The sequence below is a fragment of the Dermacentor albipictus genome, chromosome 2, assembly GCF_038994185.2.
Source record: "Dermacentor albipictus isolate Rhodes 1998 colony chromosome 2, USDA_Dalb.pri_finalv2, whole genome shotgun sequence".
In the NCBI taxonomy this organism is placed as follows: domain Eukaryota; kingdom Metazoa; phylum Arthropoda; class Arachnida; order Ixodida; family Ixodidae; genus Dermacentor; species Dermacentor albipictus.
Window position 1 is genome coordinate 56,343,046 of NC_091822.1, and position 26,456 is coordinate 56,369,501.

At 46.4% G+C, this 26,456-nt stretch overlaps 1 protein-coding gene across 1 annotated transcript; it reads right to left on the reverse strand.

Annotated features, from left to right (window-relative positions):
• Positions 1 to 8,900: 8,900 nt before the first annotated feature.
• On the reverse strand, positions 8,901 to 24,587 carry LOC135901872 (sericin 1-like). The gene is made up of 4 exons (XM_065431701.1): positions 24,474 to 24,587; positions 23,813 to 23,883; positions 20,840 to 20,941; positions 8,901 to 11,062 (listed from the first exon to the last, which is right to left on the reverse strand). The coding sequence occupies exons 1-4, from the start codon at positions 24,517 to 24,519 to the stop codon at positions 9,770 to 9,772; spliced, it is 1,512 nt and encodes a 503-aa protein (XP_065287773.1). The 5' UTR covers positions 24,520 to 24,587; the 3' UTR covers positions 8,901 to 9,769.
• Positions 24,588 to 26,456: the final 1,869 nt, after the last annotated feature.

The window sequence follows — 26,456 nt, forward strand, 5'->3', positions numbered from 1 at the left end:
TCAAGAAGTCGGAGCCGTAGATGGGCTGATTGAAGTCAGTTACGATGAAGACCCACCGGAATCTATGCTGCAAGACATGGTCGAGATTCAGGGACCGCAGATCATGGAGGTAGATTACGCCGCACGGAGCGAAGGCACTGGCGACTTAGAAGTGCGGTCATCCATTGGGGACGGCAGTGCGCTGACTTCCCCACCTGTGCCTACGAGGAAGCGCGGGCTGGAAATGGAATCCATGACTAAGAAGGTGCGGCCCAGTAGCAAGGCAAGACGTTCCCCGACCAGTTGCACGGGGACTTGCACTAACGGTCGCGTTCCTGGAAAGTGCAATGATACCATCAAATTGGTGAGCTTCGAGGACTGCGCGAGCGGGAACTGTCCGGGGAAGATGAACGGTGGCTAGGACGTGAGGAGCAGTCGGGCTGATTATGAGAGCACGTCCTTAGGCCGTCGATAGAAACGTCGAGCTGGTCGATCCGGGACTCTAAGTGGGACATGACTGAGGACTCTGGTGTTGAAGAGAGGGCAGCGACCGAAAGAGAAGTCGCGTCGTGGACTCAGTCAGCGAGCTGAGCGAGACGATCCAGGGTCAAGTGCCCTGCAGCGGCCAAGACAAGGCAGGCGGACTGCGGCAAATGCTGCAGCAAGAGGTCAATCAACAGCCCACCATTCCAGTAGACGTTGCTTGTGCCCAAGATCTTCCGTATGCTGTAGAGCAGCTGGGACGGGCGGCGATCTCCCAGCTCCTCAGATGTGGGCGAGGGGTGGAGGCGCGAGTTTTCAGACGCCGTGGTGCGGTCCAAATATTCTGCTTAAGTTGCTGCTACTAGGCATCGCCCGAAGGTGCAGCGATGACGTCCGCCACCTCTTGAGCCACCTGAAGAGCTAGATGGCAACGTGAGGCATGAAACCGAGAAGTCTCCGTGTGGATGCCATGCAGATCGAAGATGGATTTTAGCTGGGCGAAGCAAACTTGTGGGTTATTGCGCGAGAACGTGAGCAGGCTTAGTTGGAGAGCTGCGACGTGCCGTGGGCGCGAGGTGGCATTAAGTGGAAGGTTTCCTGAGATTGGGAGGTTGCTGAAGTGGGTGATCTCTTAGGCTGGAGTCACCACTGTGGAGAACAGAGGGTTTGCAGCGGAGCACCACAACAAAAGGACCAGCGTAGCGGGCTTCTACAGCCTAACTGCGCGTGCTGGGCTTGCGCGTCCTGCACGCACCAAGGTGCCGGCTAAGCGCCGGCCTTAGCGTTCCCGCGTTGCGGCGTCGGTGGGCGCTGCTACGTTACTGAAATTAAGGAAATGATGAAGCGATCGCGCGACGATGACCGCATGACGATCGTGGTGTCACGACGATAGCGTGGTGATGACGGCATGACGAGAGTCTGATGATACAGGTGGAATGACAAAGATGGAATGACCACGACGGTATCACAACCCTTAACATATACCTAGAGGCCAGAGCTGTTAGACAAATTGGGCCACTGGGTAGGAGTAGAAGCCGTGACGACGACAGCATGATGAGAGCCAGATCACAAAGCTTGAATGACGATGATTGAATAACGACGATGGCATCACTATGGCGGTGTGACAGCGAATGCATGGCGAATATGTGACGACAATGGCGGGAAGACGACGCCATGACGAGTGCCAGATAACAAAGCTGGAATGATGGCGATGCTATGACCACGGCGGCATCACGTACACGACCCCATACCTAGTGGCTCAATATATCAGACAACTTCGGCGTCGAGGTCTAGGTAGAGGCCATGACGACGATGCTATGACGAGAGCAAGATATGAAGCTGGAATGAGGACAATGGAACGACCACGACGGCATCACGACCAGGAGCACATACCTTGTGGCCCAAGCAGGCAGACAATTTAAGCCACTGAAAAAGTGTAAGAGGCTATATAGATAGACAGCCTAATAGACAGGCTCGAAATCGCTGAAGCAAACAAAAATAATGCTATTAGCAACAAGAAAGTGCAATAAAAGAGGCCGGCTACTGGCGCATCATGTATTATCATTATATATGCATTATATATGGCGCAACGTTCTCATAGGGAAGCGCGAGAAAAGAGTCACGCTGCAGTACCCGCCTCATACACAATGCGTTTCAACGGTGACAGTACGTTTTGTCGCTATTTTGCTTCAATGCTCGGTGCATTACTGTGAACAGTAATCGTGAGATGAGTTTTGCCTCATTTTTTTAGTAGCGCTAGCATCATAGGGTACTTCACGCACTTACTGTGGACTATCTATTTGTCTAGAAACATATACATCCAGCTATCTATTTCTTTCTCTAACTGTTTTCCTGCGCACATTGGTCACTGGGAGTGGGTATTCCTTGGTGCAATAGACAGCGCATCAAGCTTCTTTGTTTGTAGAACACGGTTGAAAACTAATCTTCTGACCAACTTGAGTCACTGAATGCATCACTCGAAGTGCGCCATGGGGATAGCTTTCAATGAATTGTTTACGAAGTGCATAAATAAATTGCAAATGATAGATGTGGCATGGGGGTAAACAGGACTAAAACGAGTCACTGCGACTTGCATAAAATATATGAGTATTGAAATAATGACCATGACTAGGGCTGCGTGCTATGAGCATAAATGTTTTTTACACCTGCGTGCTCGAGAACCTGCGCAAGACGGGGTGTGGCCGCAAGACCTACAGCTATATTAAATATTTCCTAACCAATAGAACGGCAACTATCCGGATAGGAAATGAACGGTCAGAGCCTGTGGAGCTCGGAAACAGGGGTACCCCACAGGGGTTGGTCCTGTAACCTCTGCTTTTCAGCCTAGCACTCGTGCCCATGCTTGAACTACTCAATCAGATCGAGGGCGTGGACCACGCGTTCTATGCCGACGATATAACGCTGTGGAAGAACCGCGCAGGGTCTGATGCCTGGGCGGAGGAAGCCCTGCAGAGAGCGGGAACGACCGCCCACGAGTATGCCACGACCTGCGGCCTGAGCTGCACTCCACAGAAATCGGAGCTGCTCATAGTACAGCTCGGAAGACCAAAAAAAAAAAGCCGTCGCCGAGCATAATTATCACCATCGACGGCACAGAGATCAAGCCAACGCAGCAGATCCGGGTACTGGGCTTGCTGTTGCGTAGAGACGGCAAGGCGCACGCAGCCGTCAACAAAATCAAGACCACATCGGAGCAGGTTCTGAGCATAATCCGGAGAGTCACCAACCGGAACAGAGGAATCAAAGAAGACGCACTGCGTCTGGCGTAGGCATTCGTCGTGTCACGCGTAACATACTCCGCCCCGCACCTCCAGCATGCGAAGATGAACCGGGAGGCGCTGAATACGACGATAAGAAAAGCAGTCAAACTCGCCATGGGCATACCAGTCTACTCGTCAACGCAGAAGCTGCTGGAAGTGGGTGCCCACAACACGGTGGAAGAGCTGGTGAAAAGCACACCTATCCCACCAGAGAGTAAGGCTGAGCCGGACAGAGCACGGTCGGGCCGTCCTACGCAAGAGAGGATGGCAAATTGAACAGCAACCGACAACGGTTCCACTCCCCACAACATGGAGAGAGATTATTAAGACCAAGCCCCTCCCCCGGAACATGCAGCCGGAGAGGAACGACGAGAGACGCTCTGTGCGAGCCAAGGCACTGGCTCGACAGCTGGAAGAAGACCCCGAGGTTCTCTACGCGGACGCCTCGCTTCCCAAGTACGGAACCAGAGCAACGGCGGGCGTTACCATCGATAAACTGGTCACATGCGCTTCGATACGGACGACAAATACAGCCGAAGCAGAAGAAGTGGCCGTAGCCATCGCACTCGCACAACCGGGACTGAGGACCGTGGTCAAAGACTCCCAGGCTGCCTACGCAAGCTACCGCGAGGGGAACATCTCTCCCGCGGCAGTAGCGATTCTCACCAAACGAAAATAACCGGGACGGGCCGTTGAGCTCGTGTGGGTCCCGGCTCCCTCGCAAATGGAAAGCAACGCACTCGCCGACCACTATGCCCGAGAACTGTCAATCCGGGCCGAGGACGAGCCAGAGCTACCACACCCCGTGACAAGTTACAAAGAAATCACACAAATGTACAGAAGCGGCAGATGTAGGCTTCCCCGTCCGCATCTGCAGCTCAGCCGAATGCAGCAAACGATCGTGCGACGCACGCAAGTGGGGTCGCTAGCGCATCCCGTGCTCTTCCACAGCATGTCCCCAACAGAGCAAGACACTTCATGCCCGTTTTGCAGACGATCAAAAGGCATTCTAGCACACATCCTTGCAGAGTGCACTAAGGTCAAGAACCCTCCACTATCCCTACCCCCCACCCACCCCAGCCCCAACCCCCCGAGCGATGGGAGACCTTGTTGTCCAGCCCCGACCTACCGATCCAGCTCGCGCTGGCATCTAGGGGCCAGGAACTGCTGGACGCATATGGGACCTGAGAAGAAGGTTCCACCCCATCTGGTGCCAGCGCGCACCAACCGTTACTAAGGGCTCAGTATAAAAGTTGGTTCTCTCTCTCTTACGAAGGGATGATGTAGCCAAATGTGTACGTGAAAGCAGTGCTGTTGCCTCAAGAGGCACAAGAATTTGTTGCCACAGGAATTTTGCCTTGTTGACTCTGTGCGTTGTTTTCACATCGCAGACCGCGTAGTACAATCAAATCAAATCAAATTAAAATTTTATTCATCTTCATTTGGTACATAGGTTTTCATTTCCTGTCCAACCTAAGCACATCGTGCTTGTTGGTATTTCAGGCAGCACAGTGAATCGTCGAATGTGTACCACAAAACAATGAAATAAGGCATACTAGTACATACTAAGCATATTATACAAAATTAGAGGGACATAATGAGCACAACCCGAGCAAAATTAAATCTAAGTAAATAAATAAATAAAGGACATCATAATAGCTTGACAATGAGCCATATCACAACTCACAGAACACCTAAGGAGCAAACCCAGGAAAGCAACCTTCTACATGCAAGAGGCCATCAGTGATTTTATTTGTCTGCAAAGATGAGCACCATTTCCTTATTGATTTAGTCATTTTTCGTTTAGTTTGGAAATTTCCAAGCGCTTCTTCAAGTTCGTTAAATATATGTGGCACGTAATGTGGCACGTAAGATGAACGAACGATTGTGTGGTAGTAGCGCTAACTATTTCTTGTGGTAATTTATTCCACAATGAAATAGCATGAGGAAACAGGGAATATTGATGCATGCTAAGGTGACTGTATGGTTGCCTAACTGTTTTGTTGTGTCGTGTACGGGCAAAGCGTATTGACGGCTCAGTTATGTGACGTTGATGTCAGAAAATCATGCACAGATGCTTTTTCCAGCTTTCTTACGGGCCCTACCGGGAGCTCTACACTACCAGCATCTTCCATGTCTCGTCGCCTTTTGTTTTCTCCGTTTCCCTATTTCCCATTAAGCACTCATAATGCCTCAACTGTTGAAGTTGCAACTAGCCCAGCTCTCAGCATTAAGTCCTACCGGGAGCGGCTTCTTCAAGCCTCAGCAAAAGCTCAAGCGCTGCGTTTCATAGAAGACCCTAAACGGTACGTAGCACTGGGAAATTGAGTAACCACAAACATGGGCGCATGGCGCTGGCAAACTACAACACTGCCCTCCTCTGCAGTGCGCCCATCGAGCGACGTTTCGGTGTCGCTTCCTGATGCCTTCATAATAAAATTAGTGAAGATGAGCATCAAAAATTTTCAAATAGATGTGAAATTAGTGGTGCGAAATTAGCGATGTGGTGAACGGCTGCCGAGCGTGCGATGAAAGTGCCAGGCCATTGTGCTATATTAACGCGATAGCGTTAAGGGCCCTGTGTAGCAGAAAATCCGGTGTCGGAGGATTTGTGCGTGAGCAAAAGTTGGCGTATATATTTAGGTATATGTATATCCCACACCTTAATATGTGACATGCCGTATGCACGGGCGATATTTCCACACCATTCTTTCACTCAAGTTGCTTATACCTTGTCTTACATTCTTGACAATCTTACTCCTCGGAACTTTGAGAATGACAACCCGCAAACACTTGTCATGAAAACACCGATAGTGCATACCTTTTATGTTAAATCTTCTGAGACCAAAATATTAAAACTGCGATATGGCGTGGCTGTGCACAATCTCCGGCATCGACCCACGCAAAAGACAGCGTTTCTACCACAAACCTCGCCGTTGTGCTTAGCCTTCGGCACCAGGGTTTCCCGATAAGGATTACGGTTACATATGCTGCAATTCCTGGGAAGCGTGAGAAGCAGTAAGGGATTTTCCTCTGCTATCGCGTTTCCCTCTTAAAGGTGAAGCTTAAGCGTCCTTCAAGTTTTTTAATGTATCATCCAAAGTGAATAAACATTCGGAGCATAGTAGCATTGAAGTAAGCGATTACTTATGAGTCATTTCTTAATTATTTTCGCGGGGCAATAATTGGTAACGACGATCAGTTCCATCCCTTAACGAAGTATTTGTGGTTTTAATCGGTTACCTTTTTTTCATCTAACATGCGCAAGTCGGCCTTCACCCTACTTGACATCCTGCGCAATGATGTGGTGGGCACAGATCACAAAAAAACTATTTAATTTTATCGCTATAGCACATATATGTACACTCCAGGCGCATTTCTACCGTCGCCATGGTGTTCTGTATCAAGTCGAAGGGAGATAACATCGTCGGCCGCATGGCGTATGTTGTATGTGCGAGTGAAAGCGCGCGTGGGTGAGCCGACGATGATGGCTCAATATCGCGGGCGTTAAGGAAGAAAGTGGGGAGGAAGCGTGCCGTCTTCCGTCGCGCGCAAGGCACCGGGAAAGGGGGGAGCGGCTAAGTATGGCACGGCCATGTGCGGTCGCGCGGGCCCTATCTTTAAAACGATCTGCGACAGGGACAGCGTGCGCCGTATGCTGATAGCTTCGTGCGCGTTGGGTTCTCGCCGCTTAGTTCGCATTAAAGGTAGACGCAGCATGAGTGTCAGTTCGCTCGCTGCGGGTGCCGTCCTTGCTCACTCGAGCGTTTTCACAGTGAGTGTGCGCGGTCGTCGAGTGAGATGTGTTCATGTTTGCTCGTGCGCGCGTCACACTATGCTTGTTAAGTTAGTAACTGAATGTTTGCAAGTTTATATGACCGATAAAACCACTATCCTTAATTCGTATAGCTGTTTATTGATTTATTACCGCGATCGGTGCTTCGCCTTTTGGGTGAAGCTGCGACTTTGTTTCCTCCAGGGGCATTTCCAGCTCTACTCCGTGTTATTGCACTTTCTCACGGAGGCATTCTTTATTCTAAGTCTATTACATTGCGCGGATTGTACCAATATACTCGTATATCCCCTATTACTCCTAGAGCCACCATGCTTTATAAATGCACAGAGTTTTAATGTGTCAAGAAAAAAAATCACTGACGATTACAATACTCCCTAATGCAAAATTGCAACACAGCTCTATACTTGTTTTCATTTCGCGATATATTGGCTTGTATACGGACAATCTGCCTCATGCGGCACATTGCAAATGGAGCGAAGTGTAGCGCGACCTCCTCGCTACTTGGAAAGATCGCCAGAGGCAGCGCGTGAGTGAAACGTGGGCACGATTCACAGCAGCCAGCACAGACAGACCTCCGCTCATGTAGTGCTTTGTTTCCATATATGGTATCGGTGAAGACGGGCGCCGCATGCCATCCATCAAGATACGACGGCTCGCTATTCTTGTGCGATAGCCTCCTCCTCCGCATTCCTCGCGCTGCATTCGCTATCGTAGTCTTTCGTTCCCCGCTGCGCTCCGCGTTCGCTCTTTGAGCCTTCGCTCTGCTTGTTCGCTCGGTTACGCCGAGGGACGACACCGACGCGAAACACAGGAACGGGCGCCTGAGAGCTGCGCTCTGAAACAATCAGACGGAAGACTTCCTCCCAAGGTGAGGCACTCGCTCGCATCTCAATGCCGGGCATAGCACCACAAATGATGACTGTACAAAATAACCACGAAGGCTGTGAACACCTTTGACATTTCGTATATATTGGTACCAGAATTAAGCAAGCAATAGGACACAGTAGAAACAGTTTCTAATCACAGCAAAACAATAATAGATTAAAGATATTCAACATAGCTCACAAGTACGACAGAGCAAATTATGTGTGTTCTACAAGTAGGCAGTGGCTTTTGTAAAGTGGCAATTCCTGCTTTTGTCTTCGGTCACTTACTGTACAAATCCTATGAAATAGTTTGCGTTACGGCACATAAGCCGTATAGAAAGCTTTTCTTTTTTCACATGTCATGGCTTCATACCGGTGTGTGTGGTGCGATGACTGAAAATGTAGACGCCATTAAATTAGAGAAATCAGCGTCCGATCCCTTTTTTTTTCACTTACACAGAATTGAGAGAGAGAGAGAGAGAGAGAGAGGGAGAGAGAGTGAAAATTATTGAGAACCAGCAGTTTAGTCGGCTGGGCCTAGGCCTCCCACGATGGGACGTCGAGGTCATGCTTCTTCGCCGCTTCGTAGGACTGCTGGGTCGCCCAGAGCTGGTTGTCGAGATGGGAGCTGCGCAGGGTGGCGTGCCATCTCGATGAGAGGGTCATGTGAGTTACTTATATTTGAAAATCAGAGTGTTTATTCATGGATTGGGAAGCATTCACTGAAGAAGGACGCCTACGAAACGTATGTGCCAGTATTCTTTTTTAGCATTCCGTAGCTTAATTCTGCATTTGATTTGGTGAATTGACTGAATATACACCAGACTTTGTCTCTTCCCTCCATAAGAAAATAAAACATAAGGAACTGTCATTTATTCCTTAGTTTGGCGATAAAGGAAGGAATTACATTTATTCACTGATTGTAGTCAAGCTTCTTTTCAAGCCTAACGCGGTTACCTTAGTGTTAGCAGAAAACGGAAATTAACACACAGTGACTAAAACATAAAAAACATTTTATTAACACTATACATAGGAAAAATAAGCTTGATTATTCATTAATTTTTTTTTCTTCCATTCAAAAACCGTTTTCGGATGGTGAAACAGCGCATATAAGTTGAGCTGGAATATTTTATCAGGCAGCGTTAACCTGCAAAATAAATCCTGCAGTGTACAGTTAAGTTGCCATTATAAAATCACAAATAAACTTTCGAATAAATTTTGTCTACGATTCCATTTCAAAACGACAAACTGAAGCAGTTCACTGCCTGAAGCAAGTACATATACCGGCAATTGTTTCGCTAGTGTGACTTTCGAAATATGCGCTGGTAATGTTTTGGCGTGAAAGCATAGACATTTTACTTACTGGATGATGTTACTGGCTAATATAACTCGCCTATTTTGGTGTCCTGCGAACCGAGATTAAGAGGAATTAAGATGGAAAGGGAATGCAAAGACGCGCGTGAGCTTAGATTTAGGATACGGCGTACGTACGTTCACTTGGTGAAAATTATTTCCCAGCGCCTAATTACGTACCTTTCGTAGTCAATTCTGCAGCCACCACGAAACAAGACGTATTAGTCGAATCAATAACCCTAAATTATTATCCTAATCACCACAATTAGGCACCGCCGTGTGATGACATGCCTATTTTTTAGCTATTGCTAAATGACCACCGCCTCTACTAATTGAAATAGATTGACATGTTTGCCCTTTGCCTGTCTGTGCTCCATCACCAGTGTACCAGTGGCGATACGGAAACTCTCGCAAATGAGAGTTAGGTTGCTTCCTAGAGGACCCTCCTCTGCCAGAGCTATTTATATTCGTTACTTGGAGATGGGCCTCCCGTGTAATATTTATTTCTTTTTTTAAGTTCTGCTCCCTTCACTGTCTTTGTGAACCTGGATGTGAATGCCAGTGCTGTTGACTGTGAATGATACTTTTGAGCCTCCCGGTACTTCTGCGTACACCGGTACTGTCGGGAGTGCAGAAGAACTACGCCCGTTGTCGGTGTTTTTCTCGATCGAGCTGGATCCAGTACCTACGGCTTGTCCTGTTGCTGTAGCGGCGGTTTTCTCGGTAGCGTCCGTTCCAGGCCCCTGGCCATTGGCGCTAATGCTGGTTGCTGCACTCTTTGCGGCATCGGTCGTGTCGGTTGCAGTATTGTCGGTTTCCTTGGTCTTGTCAGTTACAGCGTCCTGGCTTGCGCCGGTTTTACTGCCATTGGTGCTTCGTGCCTCGTCGGTGCCAGTAGCCTCGGTCGCGCCCGTTGCAGTGCCCTCGCCTTTCGGGCTCGCGCCGGCTTCAACACCATCGGTTTTATTCTTCTCGTCGTTTTCTCCACCGCCATTGGTCTCCGGCGTGCCGGTTCCTGTTTGGCCTGTATCCCCTTTTGCGGTGCCTTGAGCGCCCGCTGCGTTCCCCTCTGCGTCGGTTCTATTAGGTGGAGGGAATTTGGCTTCTACACCTCCAGCTCCATTAGAACTCGTGTGTTTGGGCTTCGTTCCTGTTTCAAAAAGTTTGTAAGTGGCGATACCCGCACCGCCTGCGGCCACGCCCACGGCCGCTCCTTTCAGTAAACTTTTAACTTTACTTTTTTTGCGTGGCGAGCCAACTATAATGACAGAAGGGTTCCGTGGGCCATATGGCGCGCCATACACGCCACTTCCAGCTCCGTACATGTTTCCATTGACATAAGTATAGCCAATGTGATGGTTTTGAGGACGACCACCTTTTCTGTTTCTTCTGCGCTTTTTACGGCTCCTTCTGACTCTTGCCAGGGAAATGTGTTTTCCGCTTTCAGACGTTTCGATGCCGTCACGCCCTCCTTCTTTGGAGCGTCTCGCCGCACGTTTCACACGTAACAGATGCTGAAGTGCACTTCGAGCGCTCAGTTCTTTGGCAAATAAAGGTGCGCTGTTTTCCTTTCCATTTTCGCTCATAACTTGGTCGGTATACGGAATCACTTTTGCTTCACTGAGAAAGCCGTATCTCGCATAGCCGCCGCTAGTTGAGACTGCAGTGCTGCCAGCATGAGTGTCGCCGTTGGTATTGCTGTTGTGATAGCTTGTCATGCCGGAGCTGGGCCCAAATTCGAAGTGATCCGGTGCAGCATTATTGCCAATATCGAGGCAGGCCCCGGCACTGCAATGGCCCATATGCTAGCGGAAAGAAAGAAAAGTCGACGAACATTATTAGCGATCCTTGTCTGGAGTGATCAATAATTAACGCATAATTCTGCAGGTCATAATCCGTTGCAGCTATGAGCACAAATTTTGAATTTAATATACATAACTGTCATATGAGAAGCCAGACAGCGCAGTGAAACGGGACATGCAGAATATAGTAAATAATATGCAGAACAGGGTACTGCGACCCTGTAGATAATCCAGCCCAATTTCCGGCGAGTGTGTTGCTTTTGAGTAGCTGTTTAAGAAATTTTATTTGCGGTTACTTAAACCCCATTCTTTTGAACGCCGCCCGCAGACGACTCAGCCGGTACTCGCCCGTTTAAGAAGTTTTTGGCATGGAAGGCCTTCGAGCACTTACCTTGCAAGGCGTTTTGTAAAAACCCTAATTCACCCACCCACAGACATCTTCGCAGGCACGTCAGCCTATAAGTTCCTCCATTTTCACCAAATTTTCTCTTGGAGAAAGTTGTAGTTATCAGCGGATCACAGACATAATTCTGTGCCATTTGTAAAACACGCTTATAACTCGCCTGACAGCTGGCATACGTAATTCATTAAAAAACGATAACTGACAAACATTTTAGACAAAGATTTGTGCTGAAATCTATGCCGAGATTCTTAAATACGGATGCCATCATCTCTTTATCTCAGTATGGCTTAACTTCAGGTCAAGACAGGCAGTATTGACAGGATAATTTTTTCAGGTGCTTGAAATCAGGTTTTTGAGCATGACGAAGAGCTGTTTCTCAATACTAACAAAGCATTTGACTGTGTTTTCCACAGCATTCTGTTACCTAAGTATGGCTGGTGAACTTAAGGCGCTTCTTTCTGGCAATGTTGAGGCAATTTTTCCTTGGACAGACAGCAAGTTGTGGCTCGTGGCCATGAACGCAGTAACCTTTCCCTAATGAAAATAGGCGTATTTCACGGTTTTTCATGCATTCCATAATTATCTGTCATTTTATAAACGACCTCTCCGTAGCTGTTTCGGTTCCACATCTATACAGGCAGCGTACAGTCGCGATCTTTAGACTACAACGGGCATACAATAAAGATAAAAATTGCTTTACTTATAATCTATGATCTGTGTAAACAAATCTAAAACATTTTTTTGTTTGTTTTCATAACCGATTAAAAGATGTCGTTCTCAAGATGGTCTACACAGCATAAATAGCGTCCACAGTGTGCAGAAAAGCGCCATTTCGTTAAACAGTGTAGCCGCAATGCAAAAAGTTTTTATCATTATCAGATGAGATCTTGGTTTTCTGAATGTTCTAGATCATTTTACGTCGATCTGGGGTCAGTGCCGGAAAATCATTTCATGATTGGAATATTGATGGCCCACTAACAGCGCGAGTTTTCGAGATTAGACGGCTCCATAAACGCTGATGCTTTTTGCTGCACAGGACATTTTGCCCTATTACCTCAAGAAGTTCAGCCTCATTATTGGCCTCTAGTCCTGACTAAATAGAATGACTTATGCTACTTTCAGCGGTGATGGCGGCGATCATCCTTCCTATGTGCAGGCTGCCTGCTCCATCTTTTAACAATTCCACGGACGCACTATAGAAAGTGACAAACGCTTTGATTTAATTGAGATAATCCATGTGCTATTATAAGAACAAATTCAAAAGGAATAGGAATAATGAAATAAAACGAGAGGCCCTTGTGCTAATCTGCATAAGCTGTGTGATAGAGTTTGGGTAACTCTTGGCGTAAAACAGAAAACCAGAGGTGGCTCCCGGTTGATTATAGTTCAGAAACTTGAAAAAGAAAGATGGCGTTTTGCTGAAGTCCGCAGTAGAAGCATGTGATGGCATTCCGGTATAATTCATCGACTGGCATCACATGAGAGTCGACATATTAGGTTGACCGCTACGCTGAATACCTTAGTCTTGCGCCCCTGAATCTGTGACGCGATAACGCATCTTCAGATCTATCAGATTCGATATTAACACTGTGTGCGGCTCGTTCAAATACACTAAAGCCTATACATGTAAGGCTTACACTAAGGCTGATGTATTCTCGGTCATCGTCAATTCAATAGACGCTCCTGTAGAATGCATGTGCTTTTGTAACGCCTGATGGGCTCTATGAATTCAAAGTTCTCCCATTTGGTTTGTGTTCCGCCCCAGCCACGTTCCAAAGACTAATGGATACTGTTCTCTCAGACTTTAAGTGGAAGACTTGCTTAGTCTACCTAGACGATGTCATTGTTTATTCTGCCACATTTGATGAACATCTCAGACGGCTACGGTCGGTTCTTCAAGCCATACGGTCCGCTGGGCTTACCTTAACAACTGAAAAGTGCCACTTTGGCTATAAAGAACTACAGTTTTTGGCCCACGTAGTAAGTCACACAGGTGTCAGACCTGATCCTGAGAAAATCGCAGCCGTCGCAACGTTTTCAAGGCCTAGAGACAAAAAGGCAGTCAGACGCTTCCTGGGCCTATGCGCATATTACCGGCGATTTATTGCGGGTTTAGCGTGCATCGCCTCACCGCTCAACTGCTTAACCAGAGAAGATGTCACGTTTGTGTGGGGCGAGGAGCAGGAGGCGGCATTTAACGAGTTGCGGCACCACCTACAAACTCCGCCTGTTCTTGCCCACTTTGACGTGGATGTGCCGACAATGATCCGCACCGATGCCAGCAACGTAGGCCTAGGCGCCGTCCTTGTTCAACGGCAAGACGGCGCCGAGCGAGCGGCGCGCGATTAGAACATTGTCACGTGCCGAGTCGAACTACTCCACCACCGAGAAGGAATGCTTGGCTGTAGTATGGGCCATTACCAAGTTCCGCCCGTACATATACGGCCGCCCATTTCAAGTTATAAGTGACCACCATTCTCTCTGTTGGTCGACCAACATGAAAGATCCATCTGCACGTTTGGCACGCTGGAGCCTACGGCTTCAAGAGTACGACATGACGGTGGTCTATAAATCGGGAAGGCAGCACTTAGACGCTGACTGCATTTCCAGATCGCCGATCGAGTCGTCAGGCGGAGACGATGACGAATCCGCAGGTTTTTTGGGAGTTGTTCATGCGGCCACCATCTCTCAACAACAGCAAGAGGACCAGGAGCTCGCGTAACTTATTGATTTCTTAGAAGGCCGCACCACAAACAAGCCCAGATTGTTCTCAAGGCACGTGTCATCATTCTGCCTACGCAACGGTGTTCTTTTTAGGAGGAATTAACTTCTCTTCAACAGGGAAGAGATATCTGCTAGTCGTCCCTAAACCTAGCACTTTGGCAGTAGCGGCAGCATCTGACGCATGTCCGCTGAAACACGTTTTTGAAATATTACAGCCTCATCGCCGATACTGTGAGCCCATACCGCCGCGCGGATTTCCCTGCCATAGATCTACTATCAACGCACATTCCGAAGCGCCCCCTGGACCAGTGGCTATATCAAGCCCTGACAACCGTTTTCCTGCGCACTTTGGCAGTAGCGGCAGCATCTGACGCATGTCCGCTGAAACACGTTTTTGAAATATTACAGGTACGGTGGCTTCTGCCTCGTCTACAAGCTTTACCCGTGGAATCGTCGGGCGCTCGTCGCAAGACTGTGGTGCCCGTGCCCCGTCTTTGGCCTACCCCGGTTTCAAGCACTCAACTTTACTCCCGGTTTCTTCTGCCACTTGCAGCCTCATCGCCGATACTGTGAGCCCATACCGCCGCGCGGATTTCCCTGCCATAGATCTACTATCAACGCACATTCCGAAGCGCCCCCTGGACCAGTGGCTATATCAAGCCCTGACAACCGTTTTCCTGCGCACTTTGGCAGTAGCGGCAGCATCTGACGCATGTCCGCTGAAACACGTTTTTGAAATATTACAGGTTGGTGGTTTTCTATCAGTTACCTTTTGTATGTGCTAGCCGCTGCTGCCAACGCTGCTTGAGATTTACGAGTGTTACTAGTACCTGTTGAAATGTCGCGTTGTTGTGTGTGCCGCTCCGCGGTGCCTGACAATGGCTTGTACATGACTTGCTGTGAGTGCAAATTCAAATTTCATTTTGGTTCGTGCTCCGGTATAACGGAAGACGCTTTTACTGGAAAGCGCGACATGTCTAAGAAGGCATGGAAATGTGAGACATGTCGGGGGGTGGGACAAGGGGCGGATGCTGAAATTGAGCGGCACACGCCGCAGAGAGACATAGCAGTTCGACTTCTAGCAATCGAATCCAAGCTAGATACCCTCTTGGATCTGCCAATCAAACTGGTGGAACTAGAATCGTCTGTGCAACATATTTCTGATAAATTCGATGAATTTCAGACGAGGCTGCAGGCTCAGGAAAAAGTTACCACACAACTATCAAACAGAGTTGATCAACTTGAACATGCAGATTCGAGCAGTGAATTGTCTCAAATCAAACGGGATCTGGATAACCTTGAATGCCGTAGCCGCAGGTTAAATATTGAAGTACACGGTATTACTGAAAGCGAGAACGAAGATCTAATGATGAAGGTAAATGAAGTAGCGATGCAAATTAAGCTTCCACTATTGAACAAGAGTGATGTTATGGCTATACACAGACTTCCCGCTAAACCAGGCAAAACACGGGCGATCATTATCCGTTTTGTTCACCAGGAACTTCGCGATTCCTGGCTTGCTAACAAGAAGCAACTAAAGGACCATGGGCACGTGTTTTTCTGTGAAAATATGACACGGCTATCACGTGCTATTTTATCAAAGACGAAGGAATGGGCCCAGACATCAGGATACGCATACGTCTGGCATTCAAACGGTAAAGTTTTGGTGCGAAAAAGGAGCGGCGACCGAGCTGTTGTCATACGCGGCGAGGAGGATCTGGCCAGTCTTACAGCCTCGAAGTGATGGCGGCATACGTGATAGCAAAAGATGTGTTATGTTTACTAAACCACAATGGCGACCCTGGAATTCCAATTTTCTGGGGATGTCGCGTCGTTAAAGAACCAATGTCCACTTTCAATATTTCATTTTAATGTGCGAAGTTTGAGAAATAAGTTTGATGAAGTCAGTTTGTATCTGTCTGAGCTGCAACACTGCTTCGATTTGCTTTGTTTTAGTGAAACGTGGTTTACATCAGAGGATGAATGCGCTTCTATTTTTGGATATGACTGTATCTCTGTTTACCGAACGAAAAAACTAGGAGGAGGAATTGCTATTTATGTCCGATCTGGTTTGTCGTACAGTATAATCCCCGAGCTCAAGATTGTTAACGAATGCTATGAATGTATTGGTCTTCAGTGCATGAACACCTTGATTTCGGTAGTGTACCGCCCGCCATCTGGATCCATGTGCAAGTTTTTAGAATTTACTGAAAAATTATTAGAACTCAGCACCGAACTTAAACTCGAAACAATATTAATGGGCGATTTTAATATAGATGCTTGCCCAGACAACCTAGAATATACGCGTTTTCAGGAAACTTTTGAATCATACGGCTGTTCAAATGTCATCAACGTGCCTACTCGCATCACACCCACAAGCCAGACAACACTTGACCTCTGTGTGACGAGTTTTTCTGCTGAATATGTAAAGGCAGGAGTCTTGATGTGCGATCTTAGTGATCACTTGCCTATATACTGTCTGCTACCTCATAGACAGCCATCCAATATATGCCCTGAAAGCTTAAAAAGAATTTATTCAGAACAAAGTGTTAAGAAATTTGTTGAACTAGTCTCTGTTTATCGGTGGGACGAAGTGACCGCGGAAACTGATGTAAATAAGGCTTACGATGTTTTTATATCTACCTTCGCGTTGTTATACAACAGATGTTTCCCACTTAAGAAGCTTAAAAAACACAACAAAGCCAGAAAGCCTTGGATAACTCGTGACCTCTATAACAGGATAAAATGTCGAAACAAGCTCTTCCAAATCTTTTTGAGTAGCAGAAGCGAAGATGACTTTCGGTCTTTCAAATCTGAGCGTAACAAATTGAATTCCGATATTAAACGCTCTAAACAAGAATATTACGCGAACAAGTTTTTTGCTATCATGGGAAATTCAAATCTCATGTGGAAAGCGATCAATGAAATAATTAACAAAGGCGCTATCACAAGAAAAGTTGCATTTCAGCATAGTGAATTGTCAGATATTGAGGTTGCAAATACTTTTAATTCTCATTTTATTGATGCTGGTGCGTCCTCACAAAATGATACACCAGTCTCTTGCACGGAATATATATTAAATCGATGTTCTTCTACGCTGTTCTTGGCGCCTACTGAGCAGCACGAGATACAGACAATAATTTTATCGTTGAAAGACAGTTGTGCTTCAGGTGAAGATGATATAAAAGTGAAGCCGTTGAAAGCCGTCAGTGAAATTGTAAGCACGCCTCTTTCACATATCTGTAACTTAATTCTTTCTAACGGTGTGTTTCCAGATACGATGAAGCTAGCCCGAGTGACAGTCATTCATAAGAGTGGCCCAGTTAACGACATGAATAACTACAGGCCAATATCTGTTCTTTCTGTCTTCGCGAAAATTGCTGAGCATGTAATTAATAGAAGACTTTGTGAGTTTCTAAACACGTATAATATAATAGCTCAGGAGCAATATGGTTTCTGCAAAGCTAAATCTTCAGAAACCGCTTTACTTGAAATAAAGGAACAAATCCTTGACAACATAGAAAACCGAATGTTAACTCTAGGTATCTTTCTAGATTTTAGGAAGGCCTTCGATTGCGTGCAACACGATGTCCTTTTGAAAAAGCTACCTCTTTATGGAATTCGTGGTGTCGCATTATCCTTAATAAAAAGCTATCTGACCTCTAGAACACAGTACACAACAATAAATGGAGTTAGTTCCGAAATTCAGCACATTAAGTACGGCGTGCCGCAAGGATCCGTCTTGGGGCCTGTTTTATTTTTACTCTATATTAATGATATTGTCAATATTCAAGGCTGTTCTAATATTATATTATACGCGGATGATACTAACGTGTTCTTCTCAGGAAGGGAAATAGGAAATCTTTTTGAGCAGGCTAACATCTGGTTACAGCAACTAAGCTTGTGGCTAAATGCGAATAAACTCCAATTAAATATAACTAAAACTAAGTATCTAGTGTTTAAATCAAAAGGAACAATAATCCATCCTCAGATAACACTCCAGTTTCAGAAGGTCAACCTCGAACGGGCATCAACAGCCAGATTTTTAGGAGTTATATTCCATGAAAATATGTCCTGGTCACCGCACGTAGACGTTCTTAGAAAAAATATCGCTCGTGCTGTCGGTATGCTAAATAGGTTGCGATATTTGCTACCGATAAATGTGAAGCGCAATATTTACAACGCGCTTATACATTCTCGATTAACGTATTGTTTGCTAGTTTGGTCAACCACTACACAAACTAACTTAAAATCAATTCAAACACTCCAAAACCGCGCACTGCGCGCGATAGGTAACTTAGAACGTACTGATACCACTAAACTATACTATAACAAATATAAAATATTAACAGCATCAAAACTTCACACTTACAAATTATTCCTCGAAATTTCACGGCAATTCTGGGAAGACAAATGTTCCTTCCAAAGTAAATACCATGGCAGAACGACAAACTATAACCTCAGAAAAACTCTGATAGAAAAACCACGTTGCAGAACGAAATACGGAGATCAAAAACTAGCAGTTCAACTTCCTAACCTTCTAAACGACTACCCCTTGGTATTGGACCTGCTAAATTCTGGAATTTCAAAGCAAAACTTTAAGAAAACGGTAAAAGAATTGTTACTATCCGAAGACTAATAGAAAGGTTGAACTACAGGTATAGAAAATTTTGTTCATGTTTCTTGTTGTTTTTAGAAAACTGTGCAAACTTTAACCTTTCAGCTACAGGTATGGAAAATTTCGTACATACTTTTTTTCCCTGTTGTTGTTGTTGTGCTTCAATTGATTAGAAAACTGTATAAACTTTAACCTTTTTTTTCTTTTCTTCTTACGCGAATGGTGTACTCAAGTGTTGAAAATGTGTACTACTTTAATTTCATGTGTGACTTCCTGAAAGCCTGCCACTGCCATGTTGCTGCCAATGTACGGGTGGCACGGCCTAGTCAGGCAAATGTTTTGCCTTTAGCCGTGTCCCCTAAGACAATCTGTTCATTGTCTTAAATAAATCAATAAAGAAAGAAAGAAAGAAAGAAACCTCTCCGCAATGAAATTTTGCAGGCCTGTCACGACGAAACCACCTCAGGTCACTTAGGCTACACAAGAACATTAGCACGGATCAAAGAGCAGTATTACTGGCTACGGCTCGCAGCACAGGTAAAGCACTACGTTCGAACGTGCCTTGACTGGATGGATGGATGGATGTTATGAGCGTCCCCTTTGGAACGGGGAGGTGGGTTGCGCCACCAAGCTATTGCTACTATACTGCCTAATATTCTACATAGGTTAAACAATGAAAAAAGACAAAAAAAACACTATGAACTACCGCACCCAAATTTTGTGATCCCCCATTGCGAACTGTGCTTTTGTACGTCTCCGTCTTTTGTCGTTTCCCTACTTTTCTTCCACCAGTCTGTCAGCGACAAAAAGCGCCACCTACGAAACCTGCCGGATTATTACATCCCGTTCCAGTACCGGAAACACCGTTTGCACAAATTGGTATGGACCTTTTGGGCCCATTCCCAATATCTTCTGCCGGAAATAAATGGATCATAGTTGCGACAGATTACCTCACGCGATATGCTGAAACCAAGGCACTTCCTAGCAGCATAGCAACCGAGGCCGCACAGTTCATCGAAAACGTCGTCCTGAGGAACGGTGCTCCAGCGGTCATCGTAACCGACAGGGCAACCGCGTTCACGGCTGAACTTTTGCGAACTGTACTCACCCTCAGTGGTACGGCACACAGAAGGACGACAGCCTATCACCCGCAAAGCAATGGACTTACGGAGCGCCTCAACAAGACTCTCGCAGACATGCTCTGCATGTATGTCGATGTGGAACACAAGAACTGGGACCAAATATTACTCTATGTAACGTTTGCTTATAATACGGCTCGGCAAGAAACAACAAGAATGATGCCATTCAGTCTCCTCCACGGTCGAGAAGTAACTGCAATGCTGGATGCTATGCTTCCTCATGATTCCAGCGATTCCAAGACTGACGCCGCAGATTTTACAGAGCGCGCCGAAGAAGCAAGACAGCTCGCGCGCGTTCGCATAGCCAGCCAGCAAGACCGCGATGCCCGACGTTACAATCAACACCATCGATGCCCGGCCAGAGAGTCTGGGTTTGGGCTCCAGTACGCCGCCGAGGCCTCGCGGAGAAACTTCTGCGCCGATACTTCGGGCCGTACAAGGTTCTACGACACCTTAGCGACGTCAACTATGAAGTCGTTTCTGACAGCCCATCTTGCTCGAGGCGCCGTCACAACCTGCCTGAGACTGTGCACGTGGGGCGCATAAAACCTTATTTTTCTGAATGACATGGACACTCTGTGGTTTGCTGGACACCGGATGCTACCCGCCGAGCATCGGGACGATGCTCCTTCTGGAGGGGGGCAAATTCCGCGACACCATCTGTGCCCAACCACGCTGACGATAAAGACGACGACGTCGTCTGTGCAAGCGAGGCGCTAGAGAAGAAGTCTGGACTGAGCGCTTGCCCTAACTCTCTCGAATAAATACTGCTCTCCGCTCTTGTCTCCAGTGAGCCGTGACAATATCTAGTCGACTTAGCCTCTTGACGAAACAAGATGAGGATGTACAATATCAAGCCTTAAATACAACATTATTCGTTCTATTTATTTACTTACCCTGCACGGTGTTCCATCGGGTTCAGATTGCATAATAATGTTGAAAGGTGCTCTGAGGTATCTTGTTATGCATGGGAATCGGCAGGGAGTCAAAGCGGAAGTCTGAAAAAAAAAATTATACTGATTTTTACCTAACTTCAAGACGCACGTAAGAGTGCAGGTTCAATGTGCTTGTCTCACACCTCGAAACAGTTAGGGATAAGTGACCGCCAAATACACTTATTCACAAATTTATCATTGCCGATAAAATGATCTGTTGGGCTTGTTATTTTTTGAAGCTATAGGCCTCTCTAACGGGTATAGGTGGAAAGCGACAAAGGCACGCAAAAGGAGAGCAGTCTCGCCCCTCTTGACCTATAGGCGGCGAGGACTTGCAGAGTCGCCATCTGTCGGAAGCGCCTCGCTTGCGTAGTATTAGAGATAACACGGGGCGCTCGTCATAGTCGACGCTCAACAAAAAACCACGCCGGAGCCCTCGTGGATATTTCTGCAAGTACTCTCGAAATGACAGAAGTTCCTTACTGTCTAAATAATAATCTTGGGCAAACGGAAAGCACAGAATGGTTTATTGACCCTATCTCTTTACCGAATAGTTGCAGTGAACGGCAACTGCGCGCGGTCTCCGTGATGGAGTCCTCCGAACCGGTTTCTTGCGTGAAAGGTAGGCGACCGCTGAGAGCCAACTATGTAAAATATGTACTTAAAGTGGGCTGTCCGTATAATGAAAGGGATCATAACACAATGATGCCTCAAGGCAGCGATCAGACGGGTTCGCGGTGACCGAGTTGTGCGTCTGCATGCATGTCCGAGTACAACATTTCGCTTTCACGGGGAGCGCGTTTTCGCACCGTGCCGTGAGCTCTAGGAAGGAGCATATGAACATTTTACAGTACACAGGGAACCATTTTTGCATGGTCGCTATCAGAGCTGTTAAAAATAATTAAGTTATAGCTAGGGACTTCGACGCCTACGGAGACTTGCGACCTCCCCACTTAATCAGAATCGCAGCGGGGGTGGGGCTTACAAACTTTCGTGTTCCGCTTGCTTCGGCGCTTTCGAGGCAGCCGACGTGGCCTATGTGTTCACGTGATCCCTCACACCACCTCATGTAAAGGTTTAACCTCACGCCGATGGCAGCGCCAGCTTTTCCACTGGTGGAGCTCGCCCCCAATATCGTGGCACATGCGAGGCGAGCGCCGCTGACTCTGCGCACGCTCTGATGCGCTCAAAAATTCGAAGTTCTATCTGATTTTTTATGTGGTGTATTCTGTGGTGTGATTTCTTATGCTTATCGCCATGTACCAGCGATAGTGGTGTGTTTCAGGGTCATTCGTTTGGTCAGCCACTGAAAATGAACATTGTACGATTCCACTTGAACATTCACGCTTGGCTACTCGTACCGCTTGTTTCATGACCGGGAGCTAGCTTGCTTCCGTCAAGTATTACATGGTTGGCACAGCTGGGATAAGCATCTCTCAGGCACATAGCAAAAAGTACCTAAGATCGCGTCGCACCATTCACCTCTTGGTTTTCTGAGACCGGCGTTCCATCGACCGGTTTGCCTATTTTCCACATGTCATAGCCTTGCCCTTGTGTATTTGTGTATTGTGTATTTGTGTAATGTGTATTGTGTAATTGTGTATTTGTGCAATATATCCTCAAGAGGCCTTTTCAAATTGCACATTGCCTTGAATACTTTTATGGTTTACATTGCAAATGAGCATGCAGACTCCTGATATGGAGTCAGATTCACGCGGAACAGTATGCAGGGTGTCCCTGCTATTGTTATCTAAGCTCTTAATAGTAAGCTATATAATGCAGGAGGATGCAACCAATGACATTCTGTCAGCAGTTACGTACCACACCAGGAGTATATCTTTCATAATGGAACTATCCTCAATCAAATGAGGTCAGTTAACGAACATTTAATTACTGAACTGAGGGCGCAAATGTTTATAGAGAAGTAACGATTGTGTCTAAAAAAACCGATTCAGTGGTTTTTAGTGTGCAATTCCTGCTGTAAGTATTTTTTTCGCAATGTATGAAAATAGCCGCATGATTGCGCGTCCGTGCTCCGCGACACCAGCGGCCCCAGGCGGTACTCAGATGAATTAATTCATTCTTCCGTGGCTCGGAAGACTTAACACGAACCTATCAGCACTCCGCGTGCTCTGTCCCCATCGCAGATCGCTTTCAAGATAGGGCCAGCGTGGCCGCGCCATACGCAGCCGTCGGGGAAGTAGGACGCACCCCTCCCCTCCTCCCGGTGCCTTGCGCGCGACTGAAGGCGGCGCGCTTCGTCCCCCCGCTTTCCTCCATTGTGCGTGCGACATTGAGCCAGTATCGACGGCTCACACTCGGACGCTTTCACTCGCACGTACTAGATACGGCACGCGGCAACGGTGTTATCGTCCTTTGACTTTGCACGGGACGTCACAGTGACGCCGCCATCGCCGACGATGGCATAATGAACGTGGAATGTCCATATAATTGCTATCGCAATAAAAATATTTAAGAGAAATAATCTCGCTACTTCGCGCGTGAGCGAACCCACGTTCTACAATTTTTACACGTATTCAATAACTGCGCCAGCTGCTTGAAGCAGCACACGCAGTTATTGATTTGGAACGCGTATACTACATGCAATTATCTCCAGCTATGAAGAGCCCCTGTTTCTGTTGTACTTAGAAAGGGCAAAACTGGCACTAAAGAAACTTCTCTTAAACGTAAGTGTTGTATGGAATTCACGACCATCGCCTCCATCGTCACGGTCACTGTTACGCGCAGTGGACTTACACAGTGACCCAATGAGTAAGTGCTTATACGTGTGACTTTGCGAATACAAGCCATAGCTCTATTTATTTTACTTCGTGCTTGAAACGCTACTTTTACTGCAAAACCTATGCTGTGTCACTTAATAAACTGCCGACATCTTGCGCACTCAGCATGCAGTCTTATGTTACGTATACTTACAATATCGGGTGGCACCAGTCGCTGACAATGCAAAATGCTTGCGTAGGAGGATTTCGTCGCGCATGGCCCAGCTACGCGGAGGAAAGCAAATGATAAGAGAAAGTCCTAGTGGCTTTTGAATGCTCATTGTACTGTTCTAAATAATCCCACTCCTTATTAAGACGAGAACTCATTTTGTTGTCCTTGTGCCCATAATCATATACTGTGAGCAATCGGCATTGTGTATTTGTAGACCCAAACAAAGCCTAATTTTCGCCATCCATAGAGCTTATTGCTAACACGCCTCCACTTCACGAACACAGTGTAATACTTTTGAAAGTGATTAACTTACAAGTCCGAAAATTATGCACATGTGTGAATGTGTGCTTCAGTTCAGCACACCGATGAAGGCTATTGATGTTCATATAGGCTTTGCAGGTTACCCGGTTAAATAATTCACATGGTTGTCATGATCAAGGGCACTTCACAACCAGCCGTACGCTCCCTTATTACGTGCAATTGGAGCGTTCAATTTTGAAACAAATGCATTATATTTTCTACACTTCAGACTTCTACGAAGAGCCTTGTAGTTCTTGCCAGCATATTTACTGCAAGCGTTTATTTCTACCTCTGCTGCATGAATGGTTGGAAGCTTAATTTCTGGGCGTAAAATTTTGCTCACCCAAAATGAAGAGAAAAACACGGATGAGACTGGAACTAGTATCCATTCCCAACACTGAGAAGGTCTTGAAATACGCGTCGCCGCCAGGACAAGCTTGTATATAGCTGTTCTTCGCCAGAGAAATGACTGATAGCATTTTATATCTAGCATTATAGAAACTGAGGTTCTTGCGCTTTAAAAATAAATTTCTAGCCATTGTTCGAATCCACGTGTATTTCCATTGTAAACAAAATACAATAGTGAAAAATGAGAACATTGTTTCTTGTGGTGGTTCAAAGTAAAAATGCATGTCAGTTTCCTCGTCATTCAGGCTACACGTCCTTGTCGTAGGTTTCTTATGGTAGAACAGGCACGTAGCCAGGATTTTTTTTCGGAGGGGGCCCACCACCACCACCACCACCACCACCACCACCACCACCACCACCACCACCACCACCACCATCATCATCATCATCATCATCATCATCATCATCATCATCGTCGTCGTCGTCGTCATCATCATCATCATCATCATCATCATCAGCCTGTTTTATGTCCACTGCACGACGAAGGCCTCTCCCTGCGATCTCCAATCACCCCTGTCCTGCGCCAACCGATTCCAACTAGCGCCCACGAATTTCATAATTTCATCGCTCCACCTAGTGTTTTGTCGTCCTCAACTGCGTTTCCCTTCTCTTGGTACCCATTCTGTAACCTTAATGGTCCAACGGTTATCTAAACAGCGCATTACATGACCTGCCCAGCTACATTTTTTCCTCTTGATGTCAATTAGAATATCGTCTATAACCGTTCGCTCACTGATCCAAACCGCGCTCTCTCTCTCTCTCTCTTAACCTTATGCCTAGCAATCTTCGTCCGATCGCTCTTTGCGCGGTCCTTAACTTGCTCTCAAGTCTCTGCCCCATATTTCAGCACTGGCAAAATGCACTGATTGCACACCGTTACTTTTCAATAACAATGGTAAGCTTCCAGTCAGCAGCTGGCAATGTCTGCCGTATGCGATCCAACCTATTTTTATTCTTATGTGAATTTCCTTCTCATGATCAGGGTTCCCTGTGATTAATTGACCTAGATAAACGTACTCCTTCACAGTCTCTAGTGGCCGACTGGCGATCCTGATCTCTTGTTTCTTTGCCCGGCTATTTATCGTTATCTTCATCTTCTGCATATTAATACTCAACCCAACTCTTACACTCTCTCTGTTAAGGTCTCCAATCATTTGTTATAACTCGTCTGCATTGTTGTTGAATAGAACACTGTCATCGGCAAACCGAAGGTTGCTGAGATATCTGTCGTCGATCTTTACTCCTAAGCCTTTCCAGTTGAATAGCCTAAATTCTTCTAAGCACGCAGTGAATAGCTTTGGAGAAATTGTGTCTCCCGGTCTGACCCCTTTCTCTATAGGTATCTCCCTGCTTTTCTTGTGTAGAATTAAGGTAGCTGTAGAACCTCTGTAGATATTCTAACGCGAAGGACGAGTCAAGAAGAGAAACTATTTACAGAATATATTTACAACAACGGTTGCAGCGCTGACCGGTTAGATTCACAGCGCGAGCCCAGTTCGTTCTTCCTCCTCTTTTCTGGAGTGATGGCGCCTACGCGCCTCGTTCAAACAAACAAATACCACACGCATGTAGCAATATTTTCCAAGCTTTTTACGTAAGCGTTCTGTACTCCTTGATTACGTAGTGCCTCTATGATTGCTGGTATCTCTACTGAACCAAATGCCTTTTCGTAATCTATATAAGCCACATAGAGAGGCTTATTGTACTCTGCATATTTCGCGATAACCTGATTGATGACATGGATGTGATCCATTGTAAAGTATCTCTTCCTGAAGCCAGCCTGTTCCCTTGGTTGACAAAATCCAGTGTTGACCTTATTCTATTGGATATTTTTTTGGTAAATATTTTATATAATACTGGGAGCAAGCTAATGGTCCCATAATTTTTCAATTCTTTAACGTCTCCTCTTTTGTGGATT